A 16,104-nucleotide genomic window follows, 5' to 3' on the forward strand; every position below is an offset into this window, starting at 1 on the left:
GTGTTTTATATCACTAAATTAAAAAATTGTAGAAAAACAAGAACGGGTATAATATTTGGAGTTAGAAGACTAACCCTGGCTTTCCTGCTTAATAATTTAACATAATAATGTAGATGAGTTATCTAACTTCTCCATGCCTTTGTTTCTTCATGTGTTCTAATTGACTTATTTAATAGGATGATCATGTAGGTCATATTTGAAAATGTTTCATAAACCATGACATGATACAAATAGTAACTTCTATTCCAGAATTTCCTATAAGAACACTTCAAGAAATAGCTTCTGTTAGTAACCTGCCATTAACTTTATAACATGCTGAGATAGATCATATGAATCATTGCTGTTTAGTAGTGCTTTATAATGTTTTATTAATTTCTGCATCTCCAGAGGACCTTGGAGTGTCATGGTTCATCAGATTTGACACTGGGGTAGGCATGATTCAGTGGTTTAAGTAAGAAAGTCAGACTACTGGGTGATAAATTCCATAGTTACCATGGATCTCAGGCCTCTGCTGCTTACTTATTAAGCATATAATCTTCTACTAGAGCAACAGTCTAGAAGAGCTGGAAAGGGAACTTGTTTTCCTAGTACCCAGGTAACTTAAAGCTAAATCTGTAAACCCTGGCAATAATTCACAGACCTAAACAACATTTCCTCTAAACCATGATGACAAAGACTTGCCTTTCCCTGCTATTTACCCTGTTATTTCACCTCTTTTAATTCTGTTATGTCTTCTTTATCTTGTTTCCTTTCCGTAGATCTGTAACATACCCAGAAATATGTATGAGGCCAGTGCAAAATAGAGAATGCCCTATGTGTTATTTTAATGACTGTTTCTTCTATAAATGTCATACTCCAAAGTACCATTTGTACTGTCTTTAATCACTCCATGCAAACTCTCATGGCTCAAATCCATTTCATATATTGGTAATTCCCAAGTGTATACCCCCAGTCTCTGGATTTCCACATGTCTGATTGCCTGTTTGTCATATCCATTTAGATATCCATCCGGGACCTCCAGTTCGATATGCCCCAAATTCAAACTCCTACTTTAAACCATTTCCTCCTCCAGTATTACCAGTTTCAGTGAAGAGCACCATTGTTCTCCCATTTGCCCAGCCAGAAATCTAGACATCATCCGTGATTCTCTTTCTTCACTTACTTCAGTAAACACTTGATAGGTATCAAACTGAAAGAGTAGAGTATTGTCAAGAAAGATTATTCGATTGTTTTAAGATGTTAATAAATATTTAAAGAGATAGATTCAGTTGGAGGGTAGAAATTGAAGATTAAAACTGGCCAAGAGGGGGAGGATTCCTGAGAAGGAAGCAGAAGTGGTTAGGGTCCAGAATGAGATGGAGTATGTAAAGAAGTAATATATCTTCCTCTTTAACAAGCAAAAGGAACAGATGAATTGATAGATGGGGGTGCAGAAAGTTGAAAGATACATTTTTGGGTTTCCCTCTTTTCGCTGTCAATGGTTTGTATTTTTTCTGTGAATTAGGCATGGTTGTGTGCTGAGAGTAGGAAGAAGGTAGAGCAGTAGGGGATTTTTGGAGATTTCAAATACCTGCTTTAAGGAATGGGAAAGAGCAGTAATCAAAAAGTCATACTGAAGTTGACAAGCAATGCTGAGGTTCTCAATCTTGGTGAAAATTGTGATTTGAGGATAATAGTAGAGCAGACTGACAATTGGGCTAATGTTTTTACTGGTTGGATGCAACAAAACAATGGAACAAGGATCCTGAATATTTGGACAGGAGGATTGCCTGTTGCTTCTTTTCCTATCCTGCCTAGACTGCATAGGATCCAAACCAGTATGGGAATACTGTAGTACCTTACCTTCTGTTTCATCTCTCCTACAAATCCCAAAACTGTTTCAATCCAGCCATCTACCTTTCCCATTCATATACTCAGCTGAGCATTGCTGATGAAAATCGTCAGTAGTACAGGCTGAAATCGAAACCAGTTCCAACTGGATCATCAGTACCTCTGACAATTCTTTAACTTCGATCAATTTACTTCTATTCCTTACTCTCCCCAAGTCTTCTTTACAAACCTATCCATCCCCAACTCACTTTTGACCCATTTCCTTATTTTCAATTTCCTGAGCAATTTTGGTTTAGGTATATCTTTAGTAAAAAGTATTTATGGAGTATTTATAGAGTGTTTTTTGTTTTGTTTTGTTTTGTTTTTTAATCTTTAAATCCCAGTGTGACTCTTAGTATTTTAAAAACGGAGTTAAATTTGTTGATGTTACTGATAGGTTTAGACTAATTTCAGGTATCCTTTTTGTTTTGTTTACCAGCTTTTTTTAAATAGCTTTATTAAGATATAATTGATGTGTAATAAATAGTACATGTTTAAAGTGTACAGTTTGATAAGTTTTTAAATAAGTATATGCCTATGGAATCATCAAAATAATGATCCTATATATCACCTCTAAAGGTTTCCTCATCCCCTTCTATGATTCTTCTTTCATTCTCCTGTTCACTTCTTCCTCAAGCAACTGCTGATCTGCTTTCTTTCATCATAGATACATTTGCATTTTCTAGAACTTTATATAAATGGAATCCTTTATATGCATTCTTTATTTTTGTCTGGCTTCTTTCACAGAGAATAATTATTTTGAGATTTGCCCATATTGTGTATATCAGTAGTTCTGAGTAGAATTCTACCTTGTGGAATACCACAATTTGTTTATCCCTTCACCTGTTGATGATCATTTGGGTTATTTCCACTTTGGGATTATTACAAATAAAGTGCTATGGACATTGACCTACAAGCTTTCATGTTGACATATGTTCTTATTTTTCTTGAGTGCATACCTAGGAGTGGGATGTTTGTATCATGTAGTAGGTGCGTGCTTAACTTTTAAAAAAACTGCCGATCTCTTTTCCATAGTGGATGTACCATTTTACATTCCCATCAGCAGTGTTCCTCCACATATGCACCAGTACTTGATATGGTCAATTCTTTCATTTTAGCTATATTGTATCAATATAGGTGTGTAGTGGTATTTCTTGATGGCTCTGTCACTTCCAAAATGATCAGTGATGTTGTATGTCTTTTCATGTGCCACTTCCCATCCATTTATCTTCTTTGGTGAATTGTCTGATCAAACCTTCCCCAGGTGCCCATTTTCAAAATAGATGTTTTCTCTCTGTCTTTGACTTGTCTTTTCATTCTCTTCGCAATCTTAAAGAGCAAAAGATTCCAACTATGAAGTCCATTTTATCAGTCTGTTCTTTTATGAATTATTCTTTCATGTCTTATCTAAGAAAGCTTTGCCTAACCCAGGGTCACAAAGATTTCCTCCTATGTTTTCTTCTAAAAGTTTTAGAGATTTAGGTTTTATATTTAGGTCTGTGATCTGCTCTGAGGTGATTTTTATATAGGTATTACAGTTCATTCCTCCCTCCCTCCCTCCATCTCCATCTATCCCTCTCTCCCTCCCTCCCTCCCTTCCTTCCTTCCTTCCTTCCTTTCGTGGGTATCTAATTATTCTGGCACGCATTTGTTGAAAGGATTGTCTTTTCTCCACTGCATTGTCTTTGCACCTTTATCAGGAATCAGTTGTACATATAGATATAAATTTTTGAATTCTGTTCTGTTCTATTGATCTATTTATTATTATGCCAGTACCATGCTGTTCTGGTTATTATAGCTTGAAATCAAGTAGTGTTAGCCCTCTAATTTTTTTCTTAAAACTGTCTTGGTTATCTAGATCCTTTGCATTTCCGTATTAATTTTAGAATCACTGTGTCATTTTCTATAGAAAAGCCTGCTGGTATTTTGATTGGGAAGTCCATAGATCATTTGGGGGAATTTGATATCTTAACACTGTTTGACAGTTGATATCTTCCAGCCCATGAACAAGTTATATCTATGTCTACATTTATTTAGGTATTCTTTATAATTTCTCTCAAAAATATTTTGTAGCTTGCTATGTACAGGTCTTACACATGTTTCACCAGATTTATCTGTAGATATTTCATATTGTTGATGCTGCTAAAATGATTTTTTAAATTTCACTTTCTTATATTTTGTTGCTAATATATAGAAATAAAATTGATTTAGTATATTAAGCTTGTATCTGCAACTTTCTGACTTCACTTTTTAGTTCTAGTAGCTTTTTTTGTAGATTCCATCGAGTTTTCTTCATAGACAGTCGTATCTAAATAAATATAGCTTACTTCTTTATTTCCAGTGTGAATGCCGTTTATTTAAATTTAATTCATTTCTTTTTTGGCCTCATTGCACTTGCTAAAACCTATGGTGCAGTGTTGAAGAAAAGTGATGAAAGTGAACAGCCTTGTCTTGTTTCTGATCTTAGGGAGAAAGCATTTAGTCTTTTACTAAGTATACTGCTAGCTGTAGGTTTTCTTGTAGTTGCCCTTTGTGTGTTTGTCCTGGTTTGCTGACAGTTTTTATCAGGAATGGATGTCAAATTTTTTGTGTGTGCATCTATTTTCTTCTTTGGTTTATTGAATATAGTGAATTACATTGATTGATTTTAAATGTTAAACCTGGTCTGCATTTCTAGAATAAGTCGTATTTATTCATGATATGTATTAGCCTTTCAGTATTTTCTTGTAATTGATTTGTTAAATGAGAAATACTGCTCTGTAGCTTTCTTTTTATGTCTTTCTCTGGTTTTGATATTATTATAATGCTGGCCTCAGAATTGGTTGTGAAGTATTCCCTCCTCCTCAGTTTTTTTTTTTTTATAAAAGTTTGTGCAGAATTGATAATGTTTCTTCCTTAAATGTTTGATAGAATTTGCCAACATAACCATCTGGGCCTGGAGTTTTCTTTTGGAGGTTTTTAAATATAATTTCAATTTCTTTGACAGATAGAAGGTTGTTCAGATTATCTGTTTCTTCTTGAGAGAGTTTTTGTAATTTCTGTCTTTCAGAGAATTTGTCCATTTCATCTAGTTTTTCTAATTTACTGGCATAAAGTTGTTCATAATGTTCCTTATTGTCCTTTTAATATCTGTAGATTCTGTTTCATTGATTTTTGCCCTAACATTTATTATATATGCTTTCTCTACCTACTTTGTGTTTAATTTGCTTTTCTTTTTCTGGCTTCTAAGGTGGAAGCTGAAGTCATTGATATGAAACCTTTCTTTTTTTTCTAAAAAGGTTTCATGTTGTTAATTTCCGCTTATGTACTGTATCCCATAAATTCTGCTGTGTTGTGTTTTCATTTTCATGTGGGTTTTTAGTTATTATTATTATCAAATTTGGAGATATTTTTAGCTCTTACCTCTTTAGGTAATTTTTCGGTCATGCCTGTCCTTCAGACATTCCAGTTATCCTAAATGTATTAGGCCACTTAGTTCACTGATACTTTTTTATTTCTGTTTTTTACCTCCTCTGTGTTTCATCTTGAATAATTTCCATCGCAGTGCCTTCAAGTTTACTTTCTTTTCTTATTTATTGTCTCATCTGCTCTTAATCCCTTCCACTGTATTTGTTTGTCTCTAACACAGTAGTTTTCATCTTTGGAAGTTCAGTTTGGATCTTTTTATATCTTCCTTGTCTCTGCTTACCTATTTGCACATAGATAAACACAGTTATAGTAACTTGTAATATTCTTCTCTGGTCATTCTACCATTTGTGTCAATTCTGGGTCAGTTTGGACTGGTTCCTTATTTTCCTCATTGTGAGTGGTTTCTTTCCTGCCTCTTTGCATGCCTGGTAATCTTGGATTAGATGTTAGACATTGTCAGTTTTATCTTGTTTGAGTGCTGGATATTTTTCTTTTCCTAGAAATCTTCTTGAGTTTTTTTCGGGGATACAGTTAAGTAACTTGGAAACTGTTAGACCTTTTCCTGTCTTGATTTTATGATTTGTAAGGGGAATCTGGTACATTGCTCAGTCTAGGGCTAATTATCTCCTGCATACTCTACTCTAATGGCCCGTGAAGTATGGATTTTTCTCGTCTGGCTCATGGAAAGAGGCATTATTACCAGTAGGGTCTTTGTGAGCCCCAGGCAGTGTCGTGTCCCCTCCCATCTTTTCATGTGGTTCTTTTCCCAGTCTCAGGTAGTTTGCTCACACGTGTGTGCTGCTCAGTACTCTACTGGATACTCAAGGGAACCCTTTACAGATATCTGGTTTCTCTTTCTGTGCAGGTCTCTTTTCTCTGGTACCCTGTCTATGAACCCTGGCTGCCTTGGACTTTCTGGACTGTGCCTTATTTTCTCCTCCCTATGCCTCTGCCTGGAAACTTTCTTGAGGCAGTCATCTGGGGGCAGTCACAGGACTCCCCTTGTTTATTTTCCATATCTGACAGATCACTGTCCTTTACTGCCTGATGCTCAGTGTCATGAAAACCATCATTTCATGCATATTGTCCAGTGTTTTTGGCTATTTTAGGTTACAGGGTAAACTGTTACTTCATTCTGGTCCAAAACACAAGTCTTTTTCTAAGTCAGTTTCTTTTATCTTACTTGTTTTTTTTTCTCCCTATTATGCATTCTTAAAATAGCCTCCCCATACTGCCTTATGTCTTTTGTTTCATTTTCTTTTTCTTTATTCGTTTCAAAATTAATATATATATTTTCATCTTTTCTTAACAATTGCCCTTGAATTTTAACTTACGCCCTGATTATTTATATTTTTCTAATGACATTTAGAATTAATCATTACTGGATCTTCCCTCTGAGCAAGATGAGAACTCTAGCATACTTTTATTGCTCCATTGCCTAATTCATCATAAACTTGTGGTTCAAAGTATTAATTTCTTTTTCTCACTATTGCTCCTTGTATGTCCCATTCTGTGCTTCTAGTTTTTAAAAATAATTATTATTCACAGAATGCCTCTTTGGTAGTTTTTAAAAGTTGGTCACCATACCCCTTTACCTCACTTCTACCTAGACAACCTTGTTTCATAAGTCAAAGTGAAAGTGAAGATCCTTATGCAGATCTCTTTACCTGTAAGCTCATTTACTGGATCACTGGGCTTTATTTCTATTTTTCCAGTCTCAGAAGATCCTGACCAGTATTTTTCCTTTGACCTGCGTTCTGTATTCTGTCCTCTTTCATCTCCTGAACTCTTTCTTTTTTGGTATTCTCATTGTGATTACACCATGTGTTAAACCTCCTGGTTCCTTTCTCATTGCCAGTGAGCCCTTCTCTCTATTTCCTCTACTCTTCTTCATTGCCATAGCCCCTTCTAGCAGACACTCCACCTTTCTTCTTCCTGTCAGGATAAAGCCTTTTGAAGAAATGTTTATATTTGTTGGTTTTTCTTGTTTGCCTTCTGTTCACTTCTTTTGATGCATTGCATTCTGGGCTCTGCTTTCTTTTTTTTTTTTTTAAAGATTTTATTTATTTATTTGAGACAGAGAGAATGAGATACAGAGAGCATGAGAGGGAGGAGGGTCAGAGGGAGAAGCAGACTCCCTGCTGAGCAGGGAGCCCGATGCGGGACTCGATCCGGGGACTCCGGGATCATGACCTGAGCCGAAGGCAGTCGCTTAACCAACTGAGCCACCCAGGCGCCCCGGGCTCTGCTTTCTACCACTCCACTAAAAGTAATTTTTTATGTGGCCCAGCGACTGTCCTATAGACTAGTCCAAAAAGGACAATGTATTAGTTAGCTATTTCTGTATAACAAACCACTCTAAAATTTAGTGACTTAAAATAATGTATTATTTCTTCAGAGTCTACAGGTTGGCTGAGAGGTTCTGCTGGTCTTGTCTGGACTTACTAATGTGTCCCAGTGAGCTGGCAGGTTGTCTGGAGGCTGGCTAATCTAGCACGGCCCCACTTGGGGAGATTCAGCCCTACTCCCTATGGTCTCTCACCATTTATTAGGCTATATACCATGCTTATTTCCATGGCAGTAACAAGGTCCCATAAAAAGAAGTGGAGCACATTAAGGCCTCTTGAGGGTTGGACTTGAAACTGGCATGATGTTACTTTTTACCACTTTCAGTTAGACAAAGCAAGTACAAGGCCAATCTACTTTAAAGGGATGGGAATTTGTTTCATATTCTTCTTCACCTAGCTTCTTAAATGTGCATATTCCTAGGAATTCTTCTTATCCTTTCCTTTTTTGCCTCACAGACCTCATCTCTTTTTACAGGACGAACTGTGTCCTATATATCTGTGAAATATGAATCAGCAACTGGCAAACTAGGCTAGCCTCTGGCCTGTGTTTATATGGCCTACTAGATAAAAAAAATTTTTTTTTTTTTTTGCATTTTCGAAGGGCTTAAACAATCATCATCAACAACAGCAAAACAGAGGGGCATGCAACAAAGACTGCATGTTATCTGGCCCTTTACAGGAAAAGTTGCCCCTCCACTCCCACCCCTGATGTAAATCAGTATTTCATTACTGATTTTGCTTGGGCTTTAAACTTCTATCTCCCCTCCCCACGTACAGGATATTTGTTTCCTGGTTATTTGTAGGTATCTTTTTTTTTTTTTTAAGATTTTTATTTATTTATTTGACAGAGAGAGAGAGACAGCAGGAGAGGGAACACAAGCGGGGGGAGTGGGAGAGAGAGAAGCAGGGAGCCCGATGTGTGGCTTGATCCCAGGACCCTGCATGACCTGAGCCGAAGGCAGACGCTTAACGACTGAGCCACCCAGGCATCCCCTATTTGTAGGTATCTTAAACTCAGTAGGTACAAAATTGAGCTTATTATCTCTTCTTTAAAATTTATTCCTCATTGTGATTCCTTATTTCCTCCGTACTTTACATAGTCTGGTCTGTGCCAGAAACTTGACAATTTGGCCAGATTCCTGTCCTGTTGTTTTTACCTTCTTAGTAACTCCAAAATCTGTTTCTTCATTTCTTCTTCCCTTTGGTTAATTTGGGCCTTCAGTTCTCTCCCTCAGTTCAGTATCACCCTTACTGCCTCACCCTCCACATGCTCTTTGTGTGGTCTAATCATCTTCTCTTGCACGTACAGTTTATTTGATGTATTGGGACTGAGAAATGACTGTTCGCTTATAGAGTGCCATTTTGGTTTGGCTGTCTGCTGTAGGCCAAAGCCAGAATGTAGGGGAATAAGGAGCAAGTAGGTGAGGAGAAAGAAGCAGGAGTGAATTCAAATTCTTTTAAGAGAAAAGAGGAATGGAATTAGGTATTTGGTTATTTTTAGAAAATACATTCTTGGTTTGTCTCCCTCTCTGATTTCTTCCCATTCAGTTTTCCCTCCCTCCCCCTGTGGTCCTCTGCTCTGCTCTGTTCATTATGTTCCACATATGAGTGAAACCATATGGTAATTGTCTCTCTCTGTTTGACTTATTTCACTTAGCATAATATCCTCCCGTTCCATCCATGTAGATGCACATGAGAGACTCTGGACTCTGGGAAACAAACTGTAATGTGCTCCACTTCTCTGGGAAAAAAAAAAAAAAAGAAAATGCTTTCTTACTACAGTCCCCTGAATAGTTGAAATATTGTATCTGGAGCTGAGCTATAAGAAAATTAAATATTAAGGAAAACCTTAATATCAAGACTTTGTGTGTATTTCTGATAATTCAGATGAATGAAGTTTTGTAAGGTTTTTAAAATTATATTTCATGTAAGCAATTGAATATACTACAATTATAGACATCCTAGTATTGGGGGAATTAGGAAAGTTTAAAAATATATACATGTAAATTTTATTAAAACTTGAAAGAATGAATAAGGTAGTTAATGCATTCATTCTATAAACATTTTTTTGTTGAACTTGTAAATATTAGATGTTAGGTATTACTATTTATCCCATAATTACTTGTTTCCCTAAACTGAAAAAGAGAGAGAGATTGTGAAAGTGGAATCATTTTTTTAAAAAAAGTGATCCAATTCATTTTTTTTTTTAAAGATTTTATTTATTTATTTGAGAAAGAGAGAATGAGAGACAGCATGAGAGGGAGGAGGGTCAGAGGGAGAAGCAGACTCCCTGCCGAGCAGGGAGCCCGATGCGGGACTCAATCCTGGGACTCCAGGATCATGACCTGAGCTGAAGGCAGTCGCTTAACCAACTGAGCCACCCAGGCGCCCCTATCCAATTCATTTTAAAAAAGAAAAAATACCCCTTAAAAAAAAAAAAAAGAAAGATTTATTTATTTATTTATTTAGAGAGTGAATATGTGTGTGAGTGTGAGGGGCAGAGGGGGAGAGGGAGAGAGAATCTCAGGCAGACTCCCTGCTGAGCGGAGAGCCCGACGTGTGGCTTAATCTCGTGACTCCTGAGATCATGACCTGAACCAAAACCAAGAGTTGGACACTTAACTGACTGTGCCACCCAGGCTCCCCCACAAAAAAGAAAAAATACCTTAAAAGATAAGTTATTGTAATTGTGAAATGCTATTCATACTTGAAAATGGGAAAATAGCCATTCATTTAATAAATGCTTATTGAGCACTCTTAACTAGAAGTAAGAATTGTGCAAAGCATTGTAGGGTATATAAAGAAACAAGCTAATGAGTGTCTCTTGTCAAATTGCTCGTAGTTTAGCAGAGTCTGCTTTCCTTTAAGGCAACTCAAACTTCTCAGCATATTAAACAAGACTGTTATCAGATTCATTGTCTAATGTTTTTTTTCTGATCTGTCAATTTTCAAATAGTTGTATTAAAATCTATGCCCATTTTTCAGTGCAAATTGATCAGTTTTGGCTTTATACGTTTTTTTCTCTTCGTACACTTTTAAAATATTAAACTTGTTTTTAGAAGGTAGCTGCATTATTTACTTTTTCATGGTATAGTACATTCTCCTATTTGCATAGTTGAATTCTTTTATGATGAGTTTTCCTTATGTGCATTGGAGTTTTCATTTGCAAGCTCAGTTTGAGAGAGCTCCATGATGTGTGTTTTTCTTTCCACTCTCACTATTTACTACTCCATTCCTGGCAGTATTATTAATGCCTCCACTGGCTTATCAGTTCAGAACTTGGTGTTTTTTATACTGGAATGTCAGCTCTCCCAAGGATATTAGAAACTTATTTCATACCCAGAGTCCCACCATGAGTGAGTGCTTTGAATCCCATGATGTTGGAGGAAGTAAACTTCTAGATGTCTTTATTTTCAAGAAATAGAAACTCCTGCTTTTAACATTATGAGTTTCTTTGTATTTCTTATTTACTACAATTTTTATTTTGTTTTCAAGTGTGAAATACCTGTTAAATAATGATTTCATCCTTTGTTGTTGGTATGTGCTCCAGGGAGGGGGCAGGATCTTGCATGAAGTTAAAAGATCATCTTGACAATAGTCATTATGTAACTATGACAACGACTTTTTTTGGGGGTGGGGAGGGAGTGGGAGAGAGACAGTCAGAGCTGGATCTAGGGCTCCGTCTCACAATCCTGAGATCATGGGCTGAGTCGAAAGCAAGAGTTGGACACTTAACCAACTGAGCCACCCAAGCACCCCATGACTCTGACAGTTTTTAAAAAGTTATTCTATGTACCACCTAAAATCATCCTGAATTACATAATGGTTACAAACTTACAAGTCCTACACCATCCAGAAATACTGGAGTAAACCAAGATGCCCTAAGTTCCCACCTGCTTTGATTTTTATTCATGATAGGACAACAATGAGAGCAGATTAGGAGACAGGGGAATGAGAAGTCATACATATATAGTATTAACAAATTGTAAAGTTATCCAGAAAGAACTCAAATTGAGAAAGTTTTATTAGGACTTCTGCTTCATGGTGGAAGATTGAACTGTAACTTCACCACTGTGGCCAACCATTCTCCTTGAGATCACAGTGAAATGCAAGTACAGAAAAATGTAGAAAGCAATTAATTCAAGATGGTAAAGAGGTTTGGAGGTAAAAGGGAGATTGTAATGGACAGGATTATTTAAACAAATTTGCTTAATGCACTGTAGCTGAGAGAGTGTGAGTAGAACTGAGAAAGGTGCAACCTAGAATATAGTAAAAGAACACTACAAAAGGGTAACTGATGTAATTCCACAAAGATTCAGAGTTCATAAACAATAGGAATTGGATAAATTTGAGTGAATTCCTGTTTTCTGGTTCATTAGCAAATAATGTACCCAAAATGCATCCCTCAACATTTCTCTGTCCTGTATGTAATCTCTGTCCCTAAATATGAGGGACTTTCTCTGTCTACTCAGTTCCATATTGTTTTAATATTTTACAAATATGTGTTATCTTTTATGATTTCCAGTAACTATAAAATATTTAAATCTGTTGGAATTTAGCATCTAAGTGTAACTTATCCTTTAAACCTATCATCATATGTTACCATCATTATAAAATTCTTAAATATAAGTATGACGAGTATTGAAAGCTGTTAGAAATTTAACTGTGATCTTCTTGTGCAGTCTGAGAGAAAACTGTCTTTTGTTCCTCTGTCTTCTCTAATACCCAAGCACTTTAAATGTTAGAGACTCAGAGAAGCCTACATAAGGCATATATCCTTCTAGATATTTAGATGGAAAACAAAGGAGATCATTAAGCTACCAAATCATTGAAAGTATATTGCCATTTTATACAAATGGTTATTTTATGTGAACTTTAGAAATTTAATTGTGATCTTCTTGTGCAGTCTGAGAGAAAACTATCTTGTTCCTCTGTCTTCTCTAATACCCAAGCACTTTAAGTGTTAGAGACTCAGAGAAGCCTACATAAGGCAATATTCTTCTAGATATTTAGATGGAAAACAAAGGAGATCAGTAAGCTACCAAATCATTCTTGAAAATATATTGCCATTTTATATGAATGGCTATTTTATGTGAACTTGACAAATCATTTAGTGTAGAGGTCAAAAAAATGGTTATCTTTGGAAGTTGGGTATTGATTGTGAGGGCCACATGAGGGAGACCTTGGAATGCTGGAAATGCTCTATATTTTTACCTTGTGGGTATATATATATGTAAGAATTCATTGAAATGTATACTTATGACTAAAGGAAAAAAAGTGATAAATAAGAGCATTTGAGATGCAGCCTGTTGAAGGTACAAGCAAATTACTAAAGTAGTAGCAGACATGTTGTTTAAAGTGAATGGTGGCACTTTCCCCCATTTATTACTTTCTATTAACAGAAGATGATTTAATCACACAAGTTACATAGGCTACTCCCGTAGAGGTAGTCACTGTGCACAGCTGTCTTTTTAAATCTTTTCTATACAATATACAAACCTTTTCTGTACAATAATATTCTTTAAACAAACAAATTTTTTGTAGTATCAAACTATATTATTCTGAAACTTACCCTCCCCCTATTTAACAGCATATAATCGATATCTTCCAGTATCAGGTTACAGATTCACCTGATCCTCTTTAATGATTGTGTGTTCTCTTATAGTCTCTTTATACTGTAATTTATGTAGCTACATCCCTAGACGTTTGAGGTTATCTTACGTTTTTATTAATGGATACAGTGCACTGATGACCTTTTTTCTTCTACATCTATACTTGTGTATTTGTTACAGGATAATTCCAGAAGTAGAAAACCTAGTTAGATTTTGATAGCTACTACAAAATTGCCCTCCATTCCCACCACCTATGAACCATAACTTTATGTACATTGGATGCTATCAGTTTTTAAAAATGTTTGCCAATTAAATAGACAAAAATGGAACCTCGTTGTTTTAATTTGCTTTTTTCTGGTTACTAATAGAGTTGATCTTCCTTTCTTATGTTAATTATCAATTTGTGTTTCTTTTTTTAAATTACTTGTGTGTGCTCTAAAGCAGTTTTCCTTATTTAGTTATCAGAGTTCTTTGTATAGGGTATTAATCTTTATTTCTATTATAAATGTTGTAAATATCCTATTCAGTTTCTGGTCTTACAAATTCATTTACGGTAGATTGTACCATATGATGCTTTAAGTCTTTCCTTTGTGACTCCTTCATTCTGTGTTTTGCCTAAGAAGATCATCTGCTTAGGAAGAGCAGACATCTTCTTATATTTTCTTCTGGAATACTTACAGTTTTGTGTTTTACTTTTAAATCACTAATCCACCACAAATTTATTTTTGTGAGCTAAAGATACAAATATTAATATGCATTTCCCCCCAGATAGCCAGTTGTTCCATAAACCACCCAGCGGTCCATCCTTTCCTCACTAAAGTAGGAAACCAGTGCTAGTGCTCTATGAATGATTGACAGGTCATAGAAGTGTGCTGTTTTTCTTTTTTGTGTGGGGAGGATGTGAGTTTTTAAGCAAAGTTTAAAAATGTAGAGTGGGGCTTACGGAAAGGGATAGAAGACTAGGGTTGCCTTGGGAGTTATGCTGTTGCCTTGGATAGGATTAGAAGTATAGATGGGGTAGAATAAGAATACACATAGGGCAAACATATGAAGAAAAAGCTGTATAAATAGCAACCAAGTGTATTCCTTCAATAGCTTATTATATTATGCAAAGTGTTACTACAAAGGCCTTTTAGATTTATTTTACTTTACTGTCTATGGCACAGAAATCACCACTAACCATCCTAGAGAAAAATGGGCTCTTTTTAGTTAACATCAGATTCAAGTGTATCTCATGTTTAATCTTACAGCTTGTATAGTTTAAAGTCATTAATATATGAATTGTTTTCACTTCTGGAAAAGTTTGGTTGTGTGACACTGTACAAACTATGTGACCGAAGAAAAAGACTCCTACATATGTGAAATACCCCATCCAGCAGAAAGGGGTTTCTGGAAAGTTGGGTACACATGTAGAGAGAAGTAATGAGGGCATATTTTTACTGGACTAAATTTGAAGTATGCTGCAAGTAAGGCTGTCAATATAATTTTTAAATTGTTGACCAGTAAAGTCATTATACTTGAAAAAGATTATTTCATTGTCTTCTGTCTTCTCTTTCCTCCACTTCCATCCTTTCCTTTTTCTTTCATTACAGACCATACATCAGTTGGCGGGCTGGGAGACAGTTTTTATGAATACCTACTAAAAGCATGGTTGATGTCAGATAAAACAGACCATGAGGCGAGAAAAATGTATGATGATGCTATTGAGGTAATTCTTGTCAGAACATTTACCTGTTTAACATTCTATGAATATACAGTGTGTTTCATAGTGACCAGTGAACACCTATATGCATTTGGTTCTATGCCCTCACTGTAGAATTTTGGTATTTTAATCTAAAAGTCTTGTATTGTTTTCCTTTATTGTGGCATTTTAAAGAAATTGTTGAAGAATAAATATATATTTATGTATGAAAATTTATTTTAATTACTTTTAGTTATTATCTACACAGACTAGAAAACTTCTGACTTCACAGACATTTTCATAAACATTTCTTCTTTCAGCTGACATTGAACCTACACATGGAGAGCCTTATGGATAAATAATACGGGGAAAACACTTATCTAGTATTTTCCACACACCAGGTGCTGTTGTAACCCTTTTTACACATATGAAATCATCTCATCTTCACTACCATTTTACATTTGAGAACCTTATGGCACAAAGAGGTTAAGTAACTTGCTCAAGCTCGTAATAGCTAGTAAGTGATGGAGGCTGGAACTGAACAGTCTGGCTCCAGGTGCTGTGCTTTTAACCACTTTACTGTATCATTTCATAGTTATATAACCTCTTACCACAGTGTTGTGACAGTTTAAAATTGGAACAGGTTTCAGTCTTGGAAGCACTTACATGTGATATTTCCAAGCAACAACTGTGAAATAGAAAGGTGTGTTACCCACTTACTAAGTTATTTGCTTTCTGATCCAGTACAAACCCATAGCCCTTTAGTGATTTTAATTGGATTTTAAAGTTGTATTGGCGCCTGGGTGGCTCAGTCATTTAAGCGTTTGACTCTTGATTTTGGCTCAGGTCATGATCTCAGGGGTGTGAGATCAAGCCCCCTGTTGGGCTCAGCACTGGGTGTGGAGCTTGCTTAAGATTCTCTCTGCCGCTCCTTCTGCCCCTCCCCTCCACCTCTCTCTCTAAAATAAATAAAGTCTTTTTAAAAAATCCGTTTTTAAAATTAGATACATATATATTTTAAATTTTATTATTTTTCTTGAAGTATAACTGACACATGATGTTGCATTGTACAACATAGTGATTCGACAAGTCTTTACTACTCTGCTCCCTACAGGTGTAGCCAGCATCTGTCACAATATAACGCTATTACAGTACCATTGACTATATTGCATTTATCCCTGTGATT

At 35.8% G+C, this 16,104-nt stretch overlaps 1 protein-coding gene across 4 annotated transcripts in view; it reads left to right on the forward strand.

Moving 5' to 3' along the window:
* LOC102735455 (mannosyl-oligosaccharide 1,2-alpha-mannosidase IB) overlaps positions 1–16,104 on the forward strand; it is an 85,843-nt gene that overhangs the window by 11,365 nt on the left and 58,374 nt on the right. For all 4 annotated transcript variants that reach the window (XM_081815766.1, XM_081815764.1, XM_081815767.1 and 1 more), the window contains exon 3: positions 14,830–14,945. In XM_081815766.1, coding sequence (XP_081671892.1) covers positions 14,830–14,945 — 116 coding nt within the window. The remainder of the gene's footprint in view (positions 1–14,829; positions 14,946–16,104) is intronic.

This window comes from Leptonychotes weddellii, chromosome 4, assembly GCF_054177405.1.
Source record: "Leptonychotes weddellii isolate Sample4059 chromosome 4, ASM5417740v2, whole genome shotgun sequence".
In the NCBI taxonomy this organism is placed as follows: domain Eukaryota; kingdom Metazoa; phylum Chordata; class Mammalia; order Carnivora; family Phocidae; genus Leptonychotes; species Leptonychotes weddellii.